The 22,242-nt window shown below is 40.6% G+C and overlaps 1 protein-coding gene across 1 annotated transcript in view; it reads left to right on the top strand.

Annotated features, from left to right (window-relative positions):
• LOC139670911 (neural-cadherin-like) overlaps window positions 1-22,242 on the top strand; it is a 43,035-nt gene extending 20,793 nt beyond the window's left edge. Inside the window, exons 16-32 of the mRNA XM_071553060.1 lie at window positions 419-702; window positions 1,637-3,254; window positions 5,118-5,211; window positions 5,966-6,150; window positions 6,713-6,945; window positions 8,003-8,280; window positions 9,864-10,078; window positions 11,013-11,140; window positions 12,667-12,794; window positions 12,951-13,074; window positions 13,167-13,347; window positions 16,116-16,282; window positions 16,949-17,213; window positions 18,088-18,268; window positions 19,690-19,943; window positions 20,845-20,999; window positions 21,429-22,242. Of these exons, the coding sequence (XP_071409161.1) occupies window positions 419-702; window positions 1,637-3,254; window positions 5,118-5,211; window positions 5,966-6,150; window positions 6,713-6,945; window positions 8,003-8,280; window positions 9,864-10,078; window positions 11,013-11,140; window positions 12,667-12,794; window positions 12,951-13,074; window positions 13,167-13,347; window positions 16,116-16,282; window positions 16,949-17,213; window positions 18,088-18,268; window positions 19,690-19,943; window positions 20,845-20,999; window positions 21,429-21,830 (4,892 nt within the window). The 3' untranslated portion in view covers window positions 21,831-22,242. The remainder of the gene's footprint in view (window positions 1-418; window positions 703-1,636; window positions 3,255-5,117; window positions 5,212-5,965; window positions 6,151-6,712; window positions 6,946-8,002; window positions 8,281-9,863; window positions 10,079-11,012; window positions 11,141-12,666; window positions 12,795-12,950; window positions 13,075-13,166; window positions 13,348-16,115; window positions 16,283-16,948; window positions 17,214-18,087; window positions 18,269-19,689; window positions 19,944-20,844; window positions 21,000-21,428) is intronic.

Here is a 22,242-nt window from a genome sequence, read left to right as displayed (position 1 = left end):
ATTTTAGCACCACCTAGTGGTTTTAAAAAAGTTAAGGAATATTGGCATTTGAAATGAAGTTTCGATAACACTGAGTAAAAATAGCTTCTAGTATTTTAATAGTATGTTACTTTGTTATTGGCAAATGAGTGCACAACAAATTAGAGATATGCAATTCCTTCATTTCAGGTGCTTCTCTGTGTCTGCAAACTATATTTGTAAATATAAATGCAGACCTAACCCTCAATCTACCATCCACAAACCCTTTAAATTACATATCCGTATTGTTCTATTTGTGGTTGTGGCTGTATTTTATCTCACACACACACACTGTAACACTCTGGGCAAATAAGGTTTTTCTTGGATACATGTCCACTGTGCATAGCTGGATGGAGCGTTCATGGGGTAAACAGGCAGCGATTGTTTCTTTCTCTTGTAGGTGCAAATGCCAAACTAAGGTATCAGATCACATCAGGAAATGTGAAAGGAGTTTTTGATGTCAAACCTGAGATTGGAACTGTCTTCATTGCTCAGCCTCTAGATTATGAACAACAACAACATTATGAGCTCAGGCTTGTAGCTTCTGATGGAAAATGGGAAAACCACACTCTTATCATCATCAATGTTGTCAATAGGAATGATGAAGCACCAGTCTTCACTCAGAATGAATACCAGGGCAGTGTCGTGGAGGAGCTCACAAATTTGCCTATACTCGTCCTGAAGGTAAAGCAGTTTGCACAAAACAGGGCAAAACCTGGTGTTGTGTTCAGATCAATCCCATTCATTCAGACAAATCCAAAAAGATAGTTTCTTTAGGGTGGGTGAAACCTGATATTAGGACTTAGCTAGCAACTTTCTGTAAAGAATAGAATAAAGAAAGCCTGGTTAATTTGCATGGTGGACTTACTGTCTTGATGAAGATATGTAGTAGTTGGATTGGATGATTTTAAGGGTCTGTTCCAAACTGATTCTAAAATTTTGTGATTCTGAATGTTGAAAGATGTGATGGTTTTCCTTTACAAAGCAGAGGTGGCATATTTTGAGTAACTGTATAAGCATAGCATGGTTGGCACATGTACCTTGTGCAGGCAGTGCATACTACCAAATAAACATTACCAGGGATTGTTCTTTGACTCCAGCTCAATCATCTTCATTGTTTAACTGTTAAAGCAGTTCCTGGTTGGCCCAACTAGCAGTGTCACAAACAATTCTTGTATGTAAATGAGAAGCTGGGAGTTCCTTCTGGCCTATGCTCATCATCAGCTTGGATGTATAGCCTGTTTTCACAGCCTTCTGTTCACTTGAAGAGGAACAGCCCCTGCTTGTTTTTGTATTCCAGATGCATAGAGTTTTACAAAAAATATTTGCTCAACATACCTGTTACTGTTTCCACTTGATTCTTCCTATAGTTATTTCCTCTTTCCAGAATATACTGAGAAGTAGAATATATTAATCTGTCTACATGACATCTTTTTGTTTCCCTAGGCTGTGCATGATGTTTATTGAAAGAGTACTTGAATTATGCAAACCAACAGATGTTTGCTGTTAAAATGCATGGTATTTATTTAGCCTGCACAATACCAGCTGCCATCAATAAGGGAACAGTGATTTCCCCTTTTCTTTTACATAAACACTTGCCTGCTGTGGCTTGTTCCAGGTTTCCGCAACAGACCCTGACCAAGCAGCAGATCAAAATGCCATCAACTATTCTCTGCATGGGCAGGGGGCCAGTAGTGAATTCAGCATCAATGAGAACACAGGTGAGATCAGTGCAAATAAAAGGTTAGACCGTGAGAAGCGATCAACATGGCGCTTTCTTGTTCTTGCAACGGATGAGAGCGGAGAGGGACTGACTGGCTTTGCAGATGTGATCATAGAAGTGAGGGATGTGAATGACAACGCACCCCTTTTCCTCTGTGTGTTGGATGGCTGTTTCACAGGCCATGTCCCTGAGGATGCTCCAGCTGACACTCCAGTCATGGAAATGACAGCAGTGGACCTTGATGACCCAAAGGCTGGTATGAACGCTGTGCTAACATACAGTATCCTTCAGAACATCAAAAATGAAATTAATCTGAACTTGTTCTCAATTGACTCAGTTAGTGGCACCATCTCTACAGTGCTTGGGTCCCTGGACCGGGAGAAGGAAGACAAGTACCTAGTAGTGGTTGAGGCCAGAGATGGAGGAGGGCTCACTGGGACAGGCACTGCCACTATTTTGGTGACTGATGTAAATGATAATGCTCCAGTCTTCCTGCAAAGGATTTACACGGCATTTGTCTCTGAGAATATGAGTGTTAACACCGAGGTGGCAATGGTGTCTGCTGTGGACAGAGATGAGGGAGAAAATGCCATGGTGACATTCAGCATCCTTGATGGGGACAATGACCACAAGTTCTCCATAGAGACAGATGAAGTCAGCAACTGTGGGTTTATCCGGCTACGAAAACAGGTGGACTTTGAAAAGCCTCATGAGAGGGTATTCAATTTGACTGTGAAAGCAGAGGATATGGATTTCTTCAGCATTGCTCACTGTGTGATCTATGTGGAGGATTCAAATGATCATTCTCCTGTCTTCTACCCCCAGTTCTATGAAGTGGCTGCACTGGGGGAAGACGTGCCAGTTGGCACCAAAGTTGTTCAGGTCTCTGCTGTTGACTTGGATTCTGGCCTGAATGGAAGGTTTTCTTTCCACCTGCTAAACAAGTCTGACCCAGGTGGCCAGTTCTCTTTGGCTAGTGATGGGTGGCTGATGGTTGCAGGGCTTCTGGATTATGAGACGGTGACACAGTACCAACTCATTGTCATTGCCACTGATATGGGGCAGCCCCCTCTGACTGGCAGTGCCACTGTTTTGGTGACTCTGCAGGATGTAAATGACAATGGGCCAGAGTTTGAGGCTCATTATAACCCAGTGGTCTGGGAAAACACAGCATCTCCACAGGTTGTTCAAATGAATGAGACCTCCACGCTGCTGTATGCTAAGGACCGAGACACTGCTGCGAACGGAGCACCTTTCTCCTTTCACCTTCTCAGTGATTTCAATAGTCTGGCCAACTTCCACTTACAGGACTTCCACAATGGAAGTGCGTTGCTCACCGCACTGCGTACCTTTGACAGGGAAGTGCACAAGGCATTCTTTCTACCCATCCTGATCACAGACAGCGGGATCCCACCAATGAGCTCCACCAACACACTGACCGTCAATATCGGGGACCAAAATGACCACCCGCATTCTGCTGGCCACATGGAATGTCTCATTTACAGCTATGATGGTAAATAACTCCCTGATGTTTGTTTCCAAGAGTGACTGTAAGATCAAAAGAGGCAGCTGTGAGTTTCATGGGAGGACTCTGTCCTGTTCTACATAAGCTAAGATCTTAGTAGAGGTGCTACTGAAGTTTGTTTAAAGCCCAACAGAGAGCAGTACGTGTGTACAGGAGGACTCTGGGCCACTTGATTTGAGGAAGAAACTGAAGCAGCCTTGAAGGAAGAGCATAACTGGCTGCTGTTCTGTTATGTTTCTATCCAGCTTGATAGAATAATGATCTCTTGGTTTCAGATGCAGTTTTTCAGCAGCATTAACCTTTCAAGGGAAAAAATTACCAAAGTTCATAATGTTGCTGAAAAGATGAGTCTGAATGCTGAGTACCTTCTTTCTCCTCCTTAAGCTTTTTTCATCCTCCAGATTGAATTGGGTTTGACTGACTACCCTTAAACTGAACTCACATGTAAACTGCCTGAAACATTCATCTAAGTCTTCAGCTAATAAATGCTGTTTTGGTGGAATTTTCTGTGAATGCTGGCTGCAGGCAGTGTGAGAGAAGCATTTTTACCTTCTTGCTCTGGCAATTAGCTAGCAGTTTTCTTGTGATCCAGTATCCCCACATAATAAGCCCAAGAACAAAATAAACCACACAGGTAAAAAGATTTTGGGATGCATGCATCCATGTTGGCTCTTGTTCCTCTTCTACTCTGCTGTGTATCCTGTGCTTTGACAGCACAATTAAATAGATGGTCTATTGTGTACATGCTAGGAGCTACTTCTGAATGGATGCTGTTCACATTTATTTGCACTGGAACATTGTTCTTCCTGTTGCATAATGACTCAAGTTCAGATTATTGTAAGTTGAAACCAAGTCTGGTTGGTTTTTGCTGAGAAACTGTGCCTGTAGGTTAAACACAAAACCTTTTCATTAAGTCTGAATTTCCTCTTAGTTACCTATTTAAAGGTTAAAAATATCAGTACTGTTAATTTCTGTGAGGGACTATTCAAGATTTCATATCATTGATTAAATAAAATATTAAGGAGAGATAGAATCGGAAGGCAACTGTCATGTTGTATGTTACTTTCCTAAAATGTGGGAGTCAAACACCAGGGCATCCTGTATTCTCTCTCCTGCAATATATCCAGTGAATTGTTCCACAGTTGCCAGAGAGGTAGAGTTTTCTCTCCTTCTGGCGTGCAGTCGGCCTGTTGTCAGAGTTTGTGCTGTTCCTTGTCACAAGGTGAAGTCCCACATTTACCCTCTTTTTTGTGTATCCTTTATTCTTTACTCAGTAGATCTATGAATTTGGAGACCAGAAATATCTTTTGTACATCTGGAACAAAATAATTTGTGACATTTGCTGAGAGGATCCAAAACCAGCAGAATACATGCTGCTTTCCATCTCACCCCAAAGTCTCACCATCTACTCAAAATAAGCCTGATTACTGTTTTTTTTGGACATTATCTTACTGTAATTTCCTCAAAATTGCCATTGTTTTTTTCCCTTCATAACCTAGTCTGCATTTTGGTTGTTTGTTCTGCCAAACACCAATCCCTGTCTAAGCCACTCAATAAGCTGGTTGAATACTGCAGATAAAATAATAAAAATTCTCAGAGGTGGCTTTTCTTTTTTCTTTCCCGTTGCTTTTCATTGCAGTCACCTGTAGAATTAAATCTTTATAGCCATACAGCAAATATCCAATAATCAATGCACCATGTGGCATTTGCAAAGTGGTGCACATCTTCAGGAAATATCACAAATATTTTTAGAGGTCTTAGACTTAAGTCCAAAGTAATATTTGAATGGTAAACCTGTTTGTGTACATGTGAGAAGTCCAACTGTGCCACTTACATACTATGTTGTTTTAGGCATTCTCCCCACGACTGTACTGGGCCAGGTCCATGCCCCTGATGCTGATGACTGGGATCGCAAAATCTACCAATTTGAGGGGAAAACATCAAGGTATTTAGACAGAAAAAATGGGAGTTGTGTTAAATGTATGGAAAACTTGCCCGACTCCAAGTATTTACCCTGTGGGTTTTTTTGAAAACAGGAGTGCAAAAGCATTTTGTTGGTTAGACCTATCTGTGTGTAGATCTCCAAAAGCCCTTCTAACTGTGAATCTGGAGTAAATAATTCTGCATTCCAAACCTGTCTGCTTCCCATTGTCTGATGGGCAGAACACTATTCTAAATTCCTGTTCACAGTCATACCCAGAATCTGTATCAATGAGCCACTACAAAAAACCCGCCACTAACTTCCAGATTCCTTAATCCAATCTCCTGGAGAGATGGTCTTTCCATGTCATTGCTGGTTTTAAGACCTTATTTGTACTGGATGTATACACACTGAAGTGTCTGGATTGTGGCTGGGGCTGAGAGGTACATGTGCTGTTCAGCAGTTTCGAAAGAGCTGTCACTCTCAATGAACGTATCTACACTGGGAGTTTGTACTGTTTCCAAAGTTATGGATATTGCAGCCTTAGTCTTCCTACACAGTTAATACAGCATAGCAGCAGGAAGAAACCTTCATATTACACCGGTGAAGAGTCACTAGGAGCCAAGAGGAAGCAATGTATAAAAATTCTGTTCTGCTTCATGAGGGAACACATCTGCTTTCTCTGATAAGTGGGTCAGAGAAAACCGTCAGTGATGACAATTAGTACCTAGCTTTTGAACTTCTCATAGCTTTTTCCTTGGCTTAACTCTTATTACAGGTACTTTATCCTTAATGATAACTCAGGTTTGTTGACTATTAAAGAAGGAACCCCACCAGGAACATACAACATAAGAGTCAGAGTCGTTGATGGAGTCTGGCCAGATGTTATCTCAACTGTAAAGGTTATAGTGAAGGAAATCAAAGATGATGCCCTCCATAATGCTGGTTCTGTACGAATCAAAGGTGAGCAGTGTGCTCAAGCACGGTAAGATCATAGTGCTGAAATATACCTCTTTGGGTGATACTTAGAATTGTAGTGCTCTTAGACATGAGATGAGAGTTAATACTTTTATAGGTTTGAAAATGCATCTTTATTTGCATGGTCATCTGACACTGCACGTGTAGGAGTATCTATGAAGTCAAAAATAGCAAGAAAAAGCTTGTCTGATTTCTACATGAGCTTTTTGACAAAACAGCAATTTATATTTCAGAAGAAAAACTATTGAAAAAGTGCCTGCCTGAAATTCGCTAAATTGTTTCAACCTTTGTGGAAAAGTCAAATCTTCTTAAACATATTTCTGATTTTTAAAAATAATTTAATAAAAGGAACTACTAAAAGGCAAAAAAGTTTCAGAACATACACCCTTAGCAGAGGGCATCATGGAAAACTTCAGAGTCTAAAAATGAAAATACTCCTGAATTTGCAGTTGAGTCCATTTTCTGTGACATTCTGCAGCGCATGTCTCTTCTATTGCTACAACAGTTGCAAGATATGTGTTTGTGAGGTTTTCAACTTCTGTTACAGATATCACACCAGAGGAGTTCATATCCCAGTCCTCTGAAAAACAGAGTAAATACTACCAGATGAAGAAGCTGCTTGCAGAAATTATATCAGTCCAACCAGAAAATGTTCACATTTTCAGTGTATTAAATAGCCCAAGTCCAACCCAAGGCATTGATGTTTGGTTTGCAGTTAATGGTCCACCTTATTATAAAGCAGAAAAACTCAATGGCAATGTAGCAGCCTCTAGAGGGTGGGTAAGTATCCATCCTGTGTGTGAACCCACAGCATCTTCTCATTGTGTCTATTCAGATAATGTCCATTGCCTAGTGAATGTGCACATTTAGAATGACTGAGGGAGTAATGTGTGAGAAAAACAGGTAGTTTAATCAATGAAGTCAATCAATCCTTTAGCATTATACTAAAAGAAAACAGTTTAATCAGTGAAGCCAATCAATCCTTTAGCATTATACTAAAAACTTCAAATATGAATGTTTCAAAAACCAGCCTGTACACATACATTGTCGCCCAAACACAATGAGCTTTTAGGATTGTTAACATGTTTTTCCTATTGAAAAGACTGTAAAACTCTGTGTAAAGGATGTGTTTGGCTGTTGCCTTTCTACATAGTGTCCTAATGTTTCAGTTTTAAGTCCTCTATATAGAAATGTTTTGTAGTTGAAACCCACAAACCACTGAAAAGTTTCAACTTTCTAGCTAAGAGGATAAAGCAATAAAAGAAGCACTCTCCAATGGAAAGCCAGTTTGGAAACATATGTTGACAATTTAGGAAAGTTCCTGTCCCTTTTGAAGAAAGAAAAAATGTATGATAAGAGTTAAATGACTCACCCTGTTGGAAATGTGTCTGTTGGTACACAGAGGCTGAAATTAGAAAAAAGCTTAGAATCAATGCTTCTGTACCAACCTACTCTTGCCACTTCATTGTCCAGTGCCTGTCCATGCTCCCAGTATTTTAAGACAGAAGTTCAAATAAAAAATACAGCTCAGAAGCTATGTAAATAACCCATCAGAAACATCAGTGATCAAAATTTATCCACTCAGTCTCTAATGAATATGACAGTATTTTTGCCCCCTAGGTGCTTACTCATGCTGTAATTGACTTATACCCAGGCTTTGGTCTTAACGGATGCCAGACTGGGCTGCCTTTGACTGGATAGGGTGAGGCAGACGTTGGAAGGAAGTGGCACAATAACCAGTTTTGAAAATAAATAAGACTTCTGCTTCCCATTGCTGTCTTAGGGAGTTTCTTCTCTATGGAAAAGTCAGATGAATGCAACTAATTGTTCTCCACAGCTGGAAAGTATCTTGGATATGAATATCACCCAGATCGGCATTGATGAATGTGTTATTGCAAACTGCACTCACAGCAGTGGATGCATCAGTAAGCATGAACAGAACCATGTACCAACCGTAACCACAGCTGGAAGCATTTCACTGGTGTCTGTGACAGTCCTGAGTCGTGCTGTGTGTGGCTGTGCAGCTCGGGAGAGCCCTCATCTGTCTTGCTCCTCTTACCAAACAAACCCCTGTCTCAATGGTGGCACGTGCGTGGATACTGATTTGGGCTACAGGTTGGTAAAGCTTTTTCTGGTATGCAAACAAAATGGATCTAGTTCAGTCTGTAAGGAGAATGAGTGGAAGTTTCATTGGACACGTCATTGTGTGTCTTCTCACTGTGGCAGATACAAGTTTTGTAATACTTCACACACAGATCTTGCAAAAGAATATCCATTTTCGGGTATGTACTTAGGTTCATCAGTCTCCAGCAAAACCTTGGAAAGTTTCAAGGCTGCACCAGTTTAATGCCATTCTGCAAAATGCAGAGCATTTTGTGCAGCCTAACTTAATGCTTTTAAACATTTTAATCACATCTCTTATGTCACGTAATAACCTCTTCCACACATTTCTTTCCTCATTTCTTTTCTCCAAAAATGAGATCTCATAGATAATACAGTATAAAGATGAAAAAAATCAAGGGACTATACTAGCTCAGAATGAACCTGGTACTCTTCCAGAAGGCAGCCTTAAGCTTGTTTCCTTAAAAATTATCATCCCAGCCTAGGAAAGCAGAAACACTGACCAGCTTCTTCAGAGTACCATGACAGGGCTGACAGGACTCAGACTGAAGCTACAGCAGCCCTTGTCATGCTAAAGTTCTGAGTCTGACATTGCTGCTCAGATGTAATCAACCATGGAAATTTTGTTGCCCAGAAACCCATGGTAGGCCCTGCCACCCATCATTTGCTCGAATCTGAGATTTCTTTGCTTCTCCATTTCTGGTAGTTTTGTGAGCCGTCTCCTGCATCCTACGCCTGTCACGCTGCTGTCAGTAGGTGCTAGCAATCTATGGGAAGCAGAAACTTAGAAGACCAGCTGATCTCTCTCTCTGTCCTCTTGTCCATTTCTGTTGTTCCTTTGGTTTCCCACATAGGGGTTTTGTTATTGTCATGCTGTGGGTACTCTGTTCTACAGAATCTACCGAGTATTAAACAAAAAACCCCAAACATTTATTTTTAATACTGTAAAGGAAATAAACTAACAAGTAGTTTGCAATAACAAGATCTATGATTGTCACACCTCTTTGGTGGTATTGTGTTCCACACCCTTCCTGGGCAGACTCTGACAAGTAGAAATTTTTTCACAATGAGAATAATCAGCCATTGGAATACTCTCCGCAAGGAAGTGGTTGTTTTCCCAACACTGGACACTTTTGAGATTTGACTTCAGGGTGCTACACGATACTGTCTAGACCATTCTTTTGCCAAGAAAGGTTGGACCAGATGATACTTGAGACCACTCCAACCTGGTATTCCATGATCCTTCTCTTTCCCTGTCAGCATCATGAGGTCTTCAAACAAGCTGATAACAAAGCCTTGTGAAAAGTGGATTTCTTTTTCTGTTTTTTATGCTGAAGAGGTAAGAGGTTTTCATGTGCTTTGTATGTTACAATAGCTCCATCATTTATTTGCCGAATATTCTTACATAGACATATTATCATTTTGAACTAAATCTAAATTCTGTTTATACAAACAAGTCAATATGAAACACTTTTTGCTGAAAGTTTTGCTAGTCTTTTACCTTTGCTATGTCCTAAGCAACATGGACTCCTTCTGCTTGGATGGCAGATGTTTGCTTTTATTTTTTTATTTAATAGATGCAAATGTGCTGCAAATTTTCATGGACCAGACTGCCAGCAGACAAAACACAGCTTCAGAGGCCATGGTTATGCCTGGTTCCCTCCTCTTCAGCCTTGCTTTGAGAGCCGCATCTCCTTAGAGTTTATCACTGATGTCGCCGATGGCCTTCTGTTGTACCAGGGACCGGTGGCACAAGGGCAGCCTGAAGAACAGGAAGATTTCCTTGCTTTAGGTTAGCACCTTACAGAGTATTTATTTGTGTTATGTGAAGCTGAGATTCTACATTATTCATAGAGGGTTTTTTTCCAAAGATGTTCAGAAAGTTATTTTTGGTGAATATGAATCAGCAGTGCCCTGGCAGCCAGGGGGGCCAACTGTGTCCTGGGGGCATCAGGCAAAGAATCCCCAGCCCGTCAAGGGAGGGGATTGCCCTGCTCTGCTCTGCACTGGGGTGGCCTCACCTTGAATATTGTGTGCAGTTTCAGGCACCATAATATAAGAAAGATATAAAGCTATTAGAGGGTGTCCAAAGGAGGGCTATGAAAATGGTGAAGGGCCTTGAGGAGAAGCTGTATGATGAGCAGCTGAGGGCATTTGGTGTGTTCAGCGTGGAGAAGAGGAGACTGAGGGGAGACCCCAGTGCAGTTACAACTTCCTCATGAGGGGAAGAGGAGGGACAGGCACTGATCTCTTCTGTGTGGTGAGCAGTGACAGAATCCAAGGGAATGGCCTAAATTTGTGTCAGGGGAGGTTTACACTGGATTTTAGAAAAGATTCTTCAACCAGAGGGTGGTTGCGCACTGGAACAGGCTCCCTGGGGAAGTGGTCACAGCATCAAGCCTGACAAAGTTCAAGAAGTGTTTGGATGCTAGTCTTAGGCACAGGGTGTGATTCTTGAGGATGGTCCTGTGCAGGGTTCACTTGATGATCCTTGTGGTTCCCTTCTAACTTAGCATATTTGCTGATTCTATGATCCTGTAATGAGAATGCAGAACAGGCCACCAGTATATCCTGCTCGTATCCTTTTGGCACTCTGTCAAAAGCTGGATATTTTTAAAGCTGTCTAAAGAATGTCTCCAACTAAAATCTAACTGCAACAGTTGTTTCAAATACGTTTGAGTGGGAACAAGGTTCATGTGTATTCAGTAAGAGTCTTTCCTTTGCAGAGCTCTCCAGTGGTGTCCCATTGCTGACTGTGAGCCACAGCTCTGTTGAGCTCTTCCTGCAGCTCTCACAAAAAGTTAATGTTGCAGATCGCCGCTGGCACAATATTAAAATTATAAATGATGGAAAGGCAAGTATAAATATGGGCAGTCCCGTGGAAGCACTAATTCATGTACCTAGTTATTCCTTCCAAATTCTTCCTTCCTTCTGTAGAACTCTTCTATCAATGTCTTCCATCACCTCTAAAAGAGCAGGAATAGAAGTTTGTCAGTCCAGATGTCCCCTTAGTCTTGAAGCAGTAAAGCAAAACAAAGGCTGAAGAAGTCTGATACAGTTATGAAACTGGCCATGCTATTTCCTTGGTTTTAATGATCTGTGCTGGTTTAAAGGTAAACTGGCAGGAGAAATGAACCCAGCTCAAGAGAGATTATAAGTCAGAGTTACAATTTAATAAAAATGTTACAATAAATGCAATGATATAAAGAAAAATTGGTTTTAACCCACAAAATCCAGATGTATAACCCAGCACCCTGGGGCACAAACACAATGGTGTTCATTAGCCCCTGTGCTCAGACCCACGTGGTTCCTCTGAGTCCAAAGTAAAAGGAAGGGGAAAACCTGTTGGTGCATATGACAGCCACAGTCTTGTCGAGGTTCTGATCTTCCTCTGGATCCAATGACTGGTTCCAGAAGTCTCCAAACTCCAAGATTATATACCCTCTAGTTCAGGTGGAACCACCCAGTACCTCCCCCAGGTACTTTCTCAATGGGTGATTTAACTCTGTGAGTCATGGGGTATTTTGGAATCATTGGTGGCCCATGAGCAGACATGGCCCCTCAGGCTGGGTGTGGAGGTGCTAACGACTTCCTGGAGGGAAGTAATCACAGCTCTTATCTCACAGGCTTCTTTAACACCCAGCTTACATCCTGAGGGGTTGGGTTTGCCCTGAGCAGCTGCTGCAAATGGTCCATTGTTAACAGTTCATGAGAAATTATATAGAGGATTTAGAATACTCAGCTTTGGTCTCCGCCACACAGTGATAAACTGACCCCAGCTGCTGAACAAGGACATGATCCTACCTGCTGCCTAGACAACAAAGTTGTGATAATCCAGAGGCTAAATGCTTCCTGGACTGATTGAGTGAAATATCCTTGATTTCTCTGAGTGAGAAGGCCTGCCTCACCACAAAACTTTAGATGTGTAGCACAAAGAAGATAGATATCCTTTTGTGTACAGGGAATATCCTGCTGATATAACACTGCTGAAGGCATCTGCTCTGTTCTTCTCTTGCATGTGACAAGCTGAAGGGTATGTCAGGATCTGGGATGGGAGCCTGGCAGACCTTTTACTCTGCTAGATTGTCTCTCTGTGTTCTGATTTGGAAGAAAACTCCAAGACAATTCTATACTCCCTCTACTATGTCGATGACTTGGCATGGTCAGGGTAGAGTCAGATCTCTTCTTTTCTGTGGTTTCTTAGCTATATGCCTTGTGCAATAACCTTCCAGATTAGTATGTGGAGTGTTCTATTATTTTAATAAAGTTTCCTGCACTGTAATTGCTGGTTACTATTTTCCCTTCTCCTGAAATAAAATGTGTAGTTAAAATGTTTGCATGTCTCTGGATACAATTGTTTTAAATAATGCCTCTTTCTAGGAACTGAAGCTGATTCTTGACCACTGTGTAAATGTCTCACTTAGAGACAATGACAGTGTCATTAAGAAGAACTCCCAAATGGATCTGTCTGCCTGTGAAGCCTCTGGAGAAATTGTGGGATCTCATAGGTAAAAAAACAAAACAATGAACAATAAAAACTGAAAACATAACTACTTAAAAGAGCTAAGGAAAAAAGTGGGGCTGGGGTGGTGAAACCAGCCAAGCTGCTGTATTTTCCATGCCACTAATTCTTTCTTTCTCCCCCTCCCCTTCCCCGTGGGTAGGCTCTTCATTGGCCATCACCCTCTGCAACTGGGTGGAGTTAAGAAGACTTTGCCTTACTACAACTCACAAAGGCACTTGAGAGGATTTGTTGGCTGTATACGCAATGTCATTGTTGATAGTAAGGTAGGGCCACAAAAATCACTCTTGAGTTTACTGCTGTTAATGTTTGTTAACTGTAGGCACCTGATGTGGTGATTCTCTTTGACCTTTTCCAGGTCTATGATTTAGAGCACCCTGCAGAGTCTCTGAACAGCATTCCTGGCTGTGTCCTTACAGATGAAATGTGTCACAGTGGTGGGATGACCTCCTGTGGCACCCATGGCAAGTGTGTTGGTGGCTGGGATTTCTTTCACTGTGACTGTTCCTCAGGATATGCTGGAGCAGCATGTGAACAAGGTACTGCAAGTTCTAGGGAGAAATTCATGGTGAGGTTCTGTGAGAACAGCATCACACATACTGCTCTAATGTTCAAAGCCATACTACCATGACTTTGAACTGAATAGCGTAATAAGACCATGCTGTACTCTGGAAATTATTTAGATCTGCAAAGGTGTACAGATCTGTCTAACTCTTGGTAAATAAAGATACCACCACAGATGAGGGTCATGTTGAGAGCTGCTTTGCTTTGCAGGAAAGGGAAGTGGTCAGACATGTTGTTTTGTTCTTTTCATCACAGCATCTTATTCTCAGTGCTGAAAGGTGAAATATTCTGCACTGTGCCTTCTTTCTCTGATCATACTGAGCACAAAATGAAGTTCAATGAATGTATCAAACCTGAGGGCATAACCCTCTTGCTCTCAGGCCCAATTTTCCATCTATAAAATGGTGATAATTGCATTTGCATCTGTCATTAGAATGAATTGTAAATAGAGAAATGCCCCTAGACCACAGCAGTGGAGGCATGTGGGGGCATAATATCAGCCTGGCTACAAAATCAGCATGAAATATATACCAGAGAATAAAGGCATGCCATGATGGATAATGTAAACATTAGAGATATTGTAAGAATATGCAAAATTTTGGCACAGTTCAAAAACTTAGGAAGTAAATAATTTAACTCCTACTAGTCTACAGCCATGTTCAGAGTACAACGGATATACACTTGAAGTTAGCTCTGTCCTCCATCTTAAAACCTTCATCTGCCAAGGAGAAATCAGAAGGGAGTCACAGGTGTTTACTGGGGCTTTACCTGCCCTGTGTCTGCCCTCTCCCTCTAGGTACAAGGTACAAATGGTGAGGTTGATCATAACAGTGTGATGAGCACCAGTGTCCCATAACTCTAGGGGCTTTTGTTGGAACAGAATTGGCCCCCTCTGTTGTGTAGTTTCAGTGAGCTACAACTGAGGATGAGCAGCAATGAGCAGCTGGCAAGGAGCACTTGCAAGTTAGCACTGAATCAGTGTATTGGGATTAATAGATAGGAATGTCAGGGTATTACACATATCCTTTCAGCTCAATGCATCCACCTTTACTTCTTGTATATGGAAGAAAAATAATACCCTATGCAGGCAGCCAGATCCTCTCTTTTTTGTCATTTGGCACCCAAGACTTAAAAGGTGTGATGGTAAATTACTCAGCAGAAGCTCTGTCTGTCCAATGGGGTGAGGACTGCAGTTGTAACTGGCACAGTCTAGCCCTGGACCATTCACTGTTTAAAGTGTTTATAATGACCACAGAATTGCTTAAGACAGCTCATCTATTGGTATTATGTTTTGTAGACAGACAATACTGGTTTATAAACATCTGCCTATATTTAATTCTTACTCTGTTTTGCATTATCTTGGGATACCAGTTCACAAGGGCAACTGCTGTATTAGCTTCTACCCCTCACTACTGTGGGACAAACCAAGTAATTGCTTGAAATCCATAAGTCATATCCTGGTGTATCAGGAAAATTGTGATTGGTTCCAGCTTCTTCTAATATATTGGGCTGCAAAATTCTGTTGTGCAACTGGTGCTTTATGAATGACTGAGCCATACTCACAGTAAGGAGCAGACAGCTGGTAACAGGAGTCACTGTAGCATCCCAAGAAAACCCATGCTTGCTCATCAGTTATGTCCTGTAGCCACAGAGATAGTGGACAAGAGAAAACAGTGGGATAGGAAGAATAATGGGAGGGAAATAAGCTAGAGAAGAAACGAAAACATGCTTTGAGAAAGGGATGAGAGAGGAGAAACAGTGAGAGGAAAAGAGAGTTCAGAAATTGAGTCTCTTGATCATTTGGTATTTCATGTCCTGGGAACCAGACTAAATGCCCCAGGATGAGCTGAGCACTCTGAATTTCTGCTTGTGTGACACTGACCTCAGATGAGCTGTTGGTGATCCAGTGCTCTTCCTTTCTACTAACTTGAACTATCTATTCATTTGGTTAAAAGAAACTTCTTTCTTTTCAAAGAAGTTGTGCCCAACACAAGCAGATCTAGGATTGCTGTCAGGTAACGAGACTAAAATAGGTGCCTGCTCTGCAAGATCACCAGGGGCTGGGTAGTTTAGTGGTGTTAGATTTCCACAGAAGTGCACAGTGCAACTTCATCAAATTGTCTGCTGAATCCTGGATTCTCCAGAGGGATAGGGAAATAATTAATTTCAGTGCATTTTCCCTCACTAAAATAATAAGCATTGAAATAATAAATCTCTCTTTGTGATTAAAAAACCCCTCTGCCTGCCCTGAGGTTTTCTTTTATGCCATCTGAAAGGGGAACTGAAGTGCGTATTTTCTAACAGTGAGGATTTTAAACACAGGATTAAACACTGAAAGAAACATTTGATTCTGTTTTCATTTGGTTGGGTTTTTTGGTTCTGTTGAGTTTTTTCTTCAGATCAATACCAGCTACTTTACTGGAATTTATGTTTCAGATTTAAAAAAAAAAGTTATTGGGCCCGGTGTGGAGTGATTGGGTAGAACATACAGCTTGTAACAGACAGAATGTTAGAGACAGTATCTTGTTGTCCCTTTCCTGCCTAAATTCTGAATCCTTGATTTGTTGTTTTTCTCTTAATTCCTTTTGCAGTACGGGGTGCTTTCCCTGCTTGATTATGTAGCCAAAATTTCTTAAGAACTAAAAGTCTGGCATTCAGAAATGGTTAATTCTGAAGGAGCAGAGATCTGAGGGAGCAATCATTTCTGAGATTTTCACTCTGGTTTTATGTGTGTTGTGCTTAGTTCTTCCTGAGTGGGCTTTTGGAAGGGACAGCTGGATCCATTATGAGCCAAGAAGCATCCTCAGCACTCGCAGCACTCAGATCCAGCTGATGGTGCGCACCCGCATCTCCCACAGCACCCTGCTCAGCTTGGCCTCTGCAGATGGGAACGGATACATCCGACTGGAGGTGAGCAGTCCAAAAGCTGTTCTTTGAGGCCCCTTGATTTGTCATGGAGTACCCTAGTAAGTGAAAAAAATGTAGTTTCTGATTAAGGACACCTGTTCTGTAATGTAATAAAGAGCAAGAATTTCCCATATGAGAATAACTGCTCTCATTTTTGTTGTCCTTCTCAGTATTACTTTTCCATGACATAAACTCTAGTTGTTTCACTGGCTGCGGAACATACATGTGAGTGCATGTGATACATGTGAACGAGGAAGATTGTTTTGCCTTGCTTCTCTTTTCTCTTTGCTTCTATCTGTCCCTGTTTATAAAACTGGTGTCTACATTTTTGTCATTGCTGAAAAATGTTGTCTAGATTCTGTTAGCTACAGAGGCTAATTATTCTAATAGTAACATGAGGTTAAGCTGGGAAGACTTAAAAGTAGGTATCAGTAAGGAGAAGAGTGACTAAAGGGCCCGTGTCAGTTAGAAGAGTGGCCTGTAAAAAAAAGACTTGATAATTCCTGGATCTGCAGTTTTCTTGTGGTGACATTTGTTTGGAAATAAAGCACTTAAAAACAAGAGTGCCATTTTAATTTTAAAAACGCAGGTCCATTTCTTGAGGCAGAACTGTGTAATAAATTTCAAAGTGTATTTCTGTTATTAAAGGTCTTTATCATCTTCCTCTAGGTGGTTGAGGGTTTCTTCAGTGTTAACTTCAGTTTGGGGGACAAAAATCACTCTCTGAGAATGAAGACATTACGCATAAACAATGGCCAGTGGGTTCTTCTGACCATGGAGCGCTACAACAATGAATTTACCCTGCGTGTTAACAGTGGTGGAGGTGATCATGAAGTCACCTCTGTCTTGGGTACAAATAGATGGTTTGAAATGGAGTGGGCAAGCATTGTGCTAGGAAACCACCTTCCCAGTCATTCAGAGAGTGATTTCCAAGGTAAGTGACATCACAGATTCATAAAAGGAGGGAATTAAAGCCTGAAGGTGGCACCTTTGAGTTATTGGAGAGTCTAAAACCCAGGTAACAATTCCTGTATAGATTATTATGCCCTTTATTTTCTAGAAAATTCAGAGCCAAAGTTTAACTCTATTTGCCATTGTATCTGGTTCTAGTGAAGATTTGAGATTGACTGTAAATATGAAAAAGTAACACTTCAGATTTTTATTTCATAGAATCACAGAATGGTTTGGTCTGGAAGGGACCTTAAAGATCATCTAGTTCCAAAGCCTCTGTCATGGGTGGGGACATCTTCCACTAGACCAGGGTTTCCCATGTCAAAGGCTCCAACCAGCGTATTCATGCTGTGATCTTCACTCCATTTTTACCTCGGAAGGGTTTAAGGAACAGATACAGCACCTCCTGGTAGGAGAGAACGAGTCACAAGGCATTCATGGTGCTCTCTCCATTTGCTAAATTGGGGAGCTGAGACTTTGAGATTCAACAAGAAGACAGCTTTTACCATTCTGTTGCTTTTTATTCAGGCCCACTTTTAAGATTATATCTTAAATCTAGATTAATTAGTGGAGCTGTTCTGGTTCACAGCACAGCTCTACTAAATTGTTGCATTGGTACAAAGCAGCTGTCCTGGAGAAGTGTTGTTGACCTGCAGATTGACTAGAGCACATAGACACATGCTCTGTAGCTCTACTTCTAACATAAAACTGATAAAGAGTATAAAGGTCTTTTTAAAAAATGTTTTAATCTTTCTGCAGTGCTCTAAGGTTTGCTGCATATGTGCTAGGGGCAAGGCTTGAGGTGGGGAAGTACCAACTTAATGTACTCCTCTGCATACTCCTCTGCTTTGATGCAGGTTGTATGCGTGATGTCCAGCTGAATGGTCAGCCGCTCCTCGTGGAAGGCAGAAGCACAGAGTTTGGTTTAATTCTGAGGCGGCAAGGAGTCACCATGGGATGCCATTCCAGTGCCTGCAGCAGCCAGCCCTGTTACAGCCCCTTTCTTTGTGTTGACCTGTGGAGAAAATATGAATGCCGGTACATTAAGCTTTTGTTTTCATCTGTACATGGCTGAGAAGGTCTTTCTTTCCACCTCAGAGCAGGCAACTTGCTTCTAACAGTAGAACTACCTGTGGCTGCTGGCCAGAGAGGGTCATCCTAGGGACAAATCCTTCCCTCTGTCTCATCTCCCATCATGGACGAGACTTGCTTTTTGCTGCAAGTGAGATATGGAACCTATTTTCTTTACCTTTTTTCCATGGTGAGATCACAGGCCAGCAAGAATGTGAAATGTCCTATGATAAAAGGGGGATTGCAAAGTCTTTGATTTCTCCTCTGTATGAAAATATGAATATATTCTTATAATGTGTATATATATATAGTGTGTGTACACAGATAAATATACACATGTGTATATAAAAGATATATGTTTTATACATACATGTATATAAAATGTTTAAAATATATTTTGATACATTTATGTATAAAGATAAATTGCAAATACAATACATATTTACATATATTTTCTGTCAAAAAGTGGAAATTAATTATAATTTGTATGAAAATGAGACTTTCAAAATTAGACTGTCACAAAATTGGATTAAAATATTGACTGCCCAGGGTCAGTCTGTTACAACTGTTATTATACAAAGTTAGTTTTTTGGGGAAGAGACACTATTTAAAGAAAAATTTAAAAATATTTATTAAAATATGCAAAGCAAAATACAGCTGTTTCTGTTTAAAAAAACCCAACATACAGGACTGAGAGAACCAGCCACTTGAATTCTTGGAATTCAGCCAAAATTTATCACTTCTGAGACCTGGTGATTCTTTGCTAGAAGAAGCTATGAGATGAAGTGTGATTTGGACACTTATTTTTTAAGTCTGCTTGTGAAAGAACAATATAAAGTTTCTTTCATTTTTTTCAGTAGTATTTCTTCTTTGGATTGCAGAAAGCAGGTCTGTGACCTCAAAGTATTTCTCCAATTATGCATCAGAAGAAATCAGTCCTAAAAGGCAAGATGGATCATTCTGAGAAGGTCAATCACATTTCTCCCAAAGGTTCAAATGAACATAACAAAGCTTACACCAAGTGCTTGATAGCCCTTTCCCCATCAATTTTGGCAATCCATTTCCTTTTACAGACTTTGATTAGGACATGGCTATAGAAAAAGGGATAGTCTATTTAGGAACAGATGGATCCCTTTTTTAAGGAAGGAGTGAAGCTCTTCTGCATATCTTCTGGACAGGGAAAATGGAACACATGTTCATGCTTTCATGAGCCTACTAACCACTAAGTTAGACTTTATAGGTATCTCATACTCTCAATGTGGATTTGCAGTTTGCTTGAAAATAGTTAAAATTTTCTTTAAAGAAACAGTAACAAACTGTGCACAAAACAACATACAGTTCCAGATGCTTTACTTGCCTAAAAGATATCGCCTGCTTTGATTGTTCAGGTGCCCAGCTGGGAAAGTAGAAGTGACTGACACCCTTACAGGGCTCAGACACTGTACCTCATCCCCTTGTGGACGCTGGACCTGTAGGAATGGGGGTACCTGTGTGGCTCAATCCCAAGACAAGACTATCTGCCAGTGCCCTGAAGGTTACAAGGGAAGATGGTGTGAAATTAGCCAGGTGAAGGCTGGAAGACCAGTTGGACTCAGCTCTGGCTCTATTCTAGCAATCAGCATGTGTCTCCTTGTATTCCTAGGTAGGAAATCATGTACTTTTTTTCTTTCTTTTCAATCTTGTACCTTGTTCCATTAAATTAAGTCTGCTTTACCCTTGGTTGTTGTGATGAGTGTTTCACCTTTCCTGGAGATCACCAGTTGGAAGTTCATTTCAGAATGCTAAGAGACAGGCAACAGCACATTACAGTTACTTGCTTTGAAGACGGTTCAAGTCAGTTTAGGACTTTTCTTTCAGAATCAATTATTTTGAATCCTTCTTAAGTAAGAGCTCTCCATCTTTGTGTGCAACTCTGTGTGCAGCCATATCCATTTGAAACTCCCGCACGCTCTGAGACCTTACATTTTTAATAGGCAGGACCTACAGCTAGTACTCAATCTTGACAGGTAGGAAGATATCTTCTTCTAGACATGATCTTAACAGGGAAGCCTCATTAAGAGTGTGGGGCAGAGGGAGATATTCACAGTGTGTCCAGTTTCAGGTACACTTTGGCTGAAAAGTTAGTAACACCATAAAACTGTTCATGTTGATAAACTGCACACCCATCTCAGAATAGTAAAGGCTCCATGATTATATTACACTTGTAACCTTCATTAAAACAGTGGTTTACTTACTTTGGGTATCTTATTTACTCAGGATTGGTGAAAGGCCAGAGATTGGCCAAAATGCCTTCTATTTAAATGGATTCTTTTAGGTAAGTAAAATACTCTTTTAATGAAGTTTATGATGTAATATACATAGTTTATTCTTTACATTCCTGACTTTAAGTTATTTATATTTTAACAATTACTAATTTCTTACCAGCAAATTTCATTGTCAAATTAAGGGTTGTTGTAATTTCTCAGGAATCATATAACTACTTTTATCATGGGTCATACTTTTTCATCTGTCATATAACAAATATGTGTTTCTATTTCTTCCAGCACTCTTAGTTTCCTACACAGTGTGGAGTCAGTGGGGAAGTTCAGGGTTTCGGAAAGGAGGAATTTACCACATTCCTGAAGAGCATGAAAGCTGGGAGGATGTTAGAGAAAATGTCTTCAATTATAATGAAGAAGGAGGCGGAGAACGTGACCAGGTATAATGCAGCTTCAAGCCAATCTTTGCAAATCCAACCTCTGCTCACTTTCCTTTCCCAGACTTTTTAGGTAACTTAATGTCATTGTCAAATTGGCTTTGGTTTTTGGTTGTTGTTTTTTTTTAATCTGAAGTACTGTTAAGTGGAAGGCTTCTATAACCCGATCCGTACCATCATACTGGTCACATGTGGCCACCTTTGAGGGGGCTGCTCTCAGTACAGCATTATTGCTTTAGCTGAACACTATAATTACACAAAGGGATTTAGTATGATCTGGATTTAGCCCTCTGAACTAGGCCCTCTCTTTTCTTCAGCCTATAGAAAAGTCACAGAATACAACATCGTGTTACCTTGTGTTTCAAAACATTTTTTGAACCTGTTTCCTTTTAAGTTGTTTCTCTCTGATTTTTGCATTCTTTTTGTTTCCAGAATGCTTACGATATAGATAAACTGAAGAAACCTCTCCATAAAATTCCCCACTTCTCCTTGCGGGCAGCTGCTCCACACTCCAGGACACAAACTGGCCGTAAAAGAGACTCACTCCCAAAACATGCACATCAAAAACAATCAATATCAGCTGTTACCAGCATCCCAGACTTGAAGGAATATGTTTCTCAAATCATCCGGGATGCAGACAATGATCCAAAGAGTCTTCCAGCTGACACTATTCATTTTTACTGCTTGGAAGGGCAATGCTCTGTAGCAGGGAGCCTTAGTTCTTTAGATTCTATGAGTGGTGATGAAGATCTGAATTACGATTGCCTCCAAGAGTGGGGGTCAAAGTTTGACATGCTTAAAGAACTCTATAAAGTCTCAAATGAAAAATTGTAACCAGAGTTAAAGAAACTTTGACACATTGTCATGATGTATGGACGCTACTTTTAAAAATGCCCTTTTTTATATATAAGTTACATCAAGTAACTTTTGTGATGCAAGTTTTTAGTTAGGGTAGTATGATATACTCACTTTTCCCAGGAGTGATAATTTGAATGATCTTTTTATATGCACTGTACAGTTATTTAATGATGGAAGTGCAAAGACTTTTAAAGCATGACTTTTCTTGAAAACTTTGGAATGTAGGATTTCTATAGAATAGCTTTATAATATCCTTTTTTATTGGTGTAGACCACAGTGACTTACTGGAATTATCCTGGATGCAAGAACTTGAATTATTTTTTCCATAGCATTAAATGTGAATTCTATCTTGTTGGCAACAATGGGTAGGGCATTCTTGTTTTTTATA

This window comes from Pithys albifrons, chromosome 4 (genome assembly GCF_047495875.1).
Source record: "Pithys albifrons albifrons isolate INPA30051 chromosome 4, PitAlb_v1, whole genome shotgun sequence".
Classification (NCBI taxonomy): domain Eukaryota; kingdom Metazoa; phylum Chordata; class Aves; order Passeriformes; family Thamnophilidae; genus Pithys; species Pithys albifrons.
Note: the sequence above shows the minus strand (reverse complement) of the source record. Positions and strands in the feature narration are given on the sequence as shown.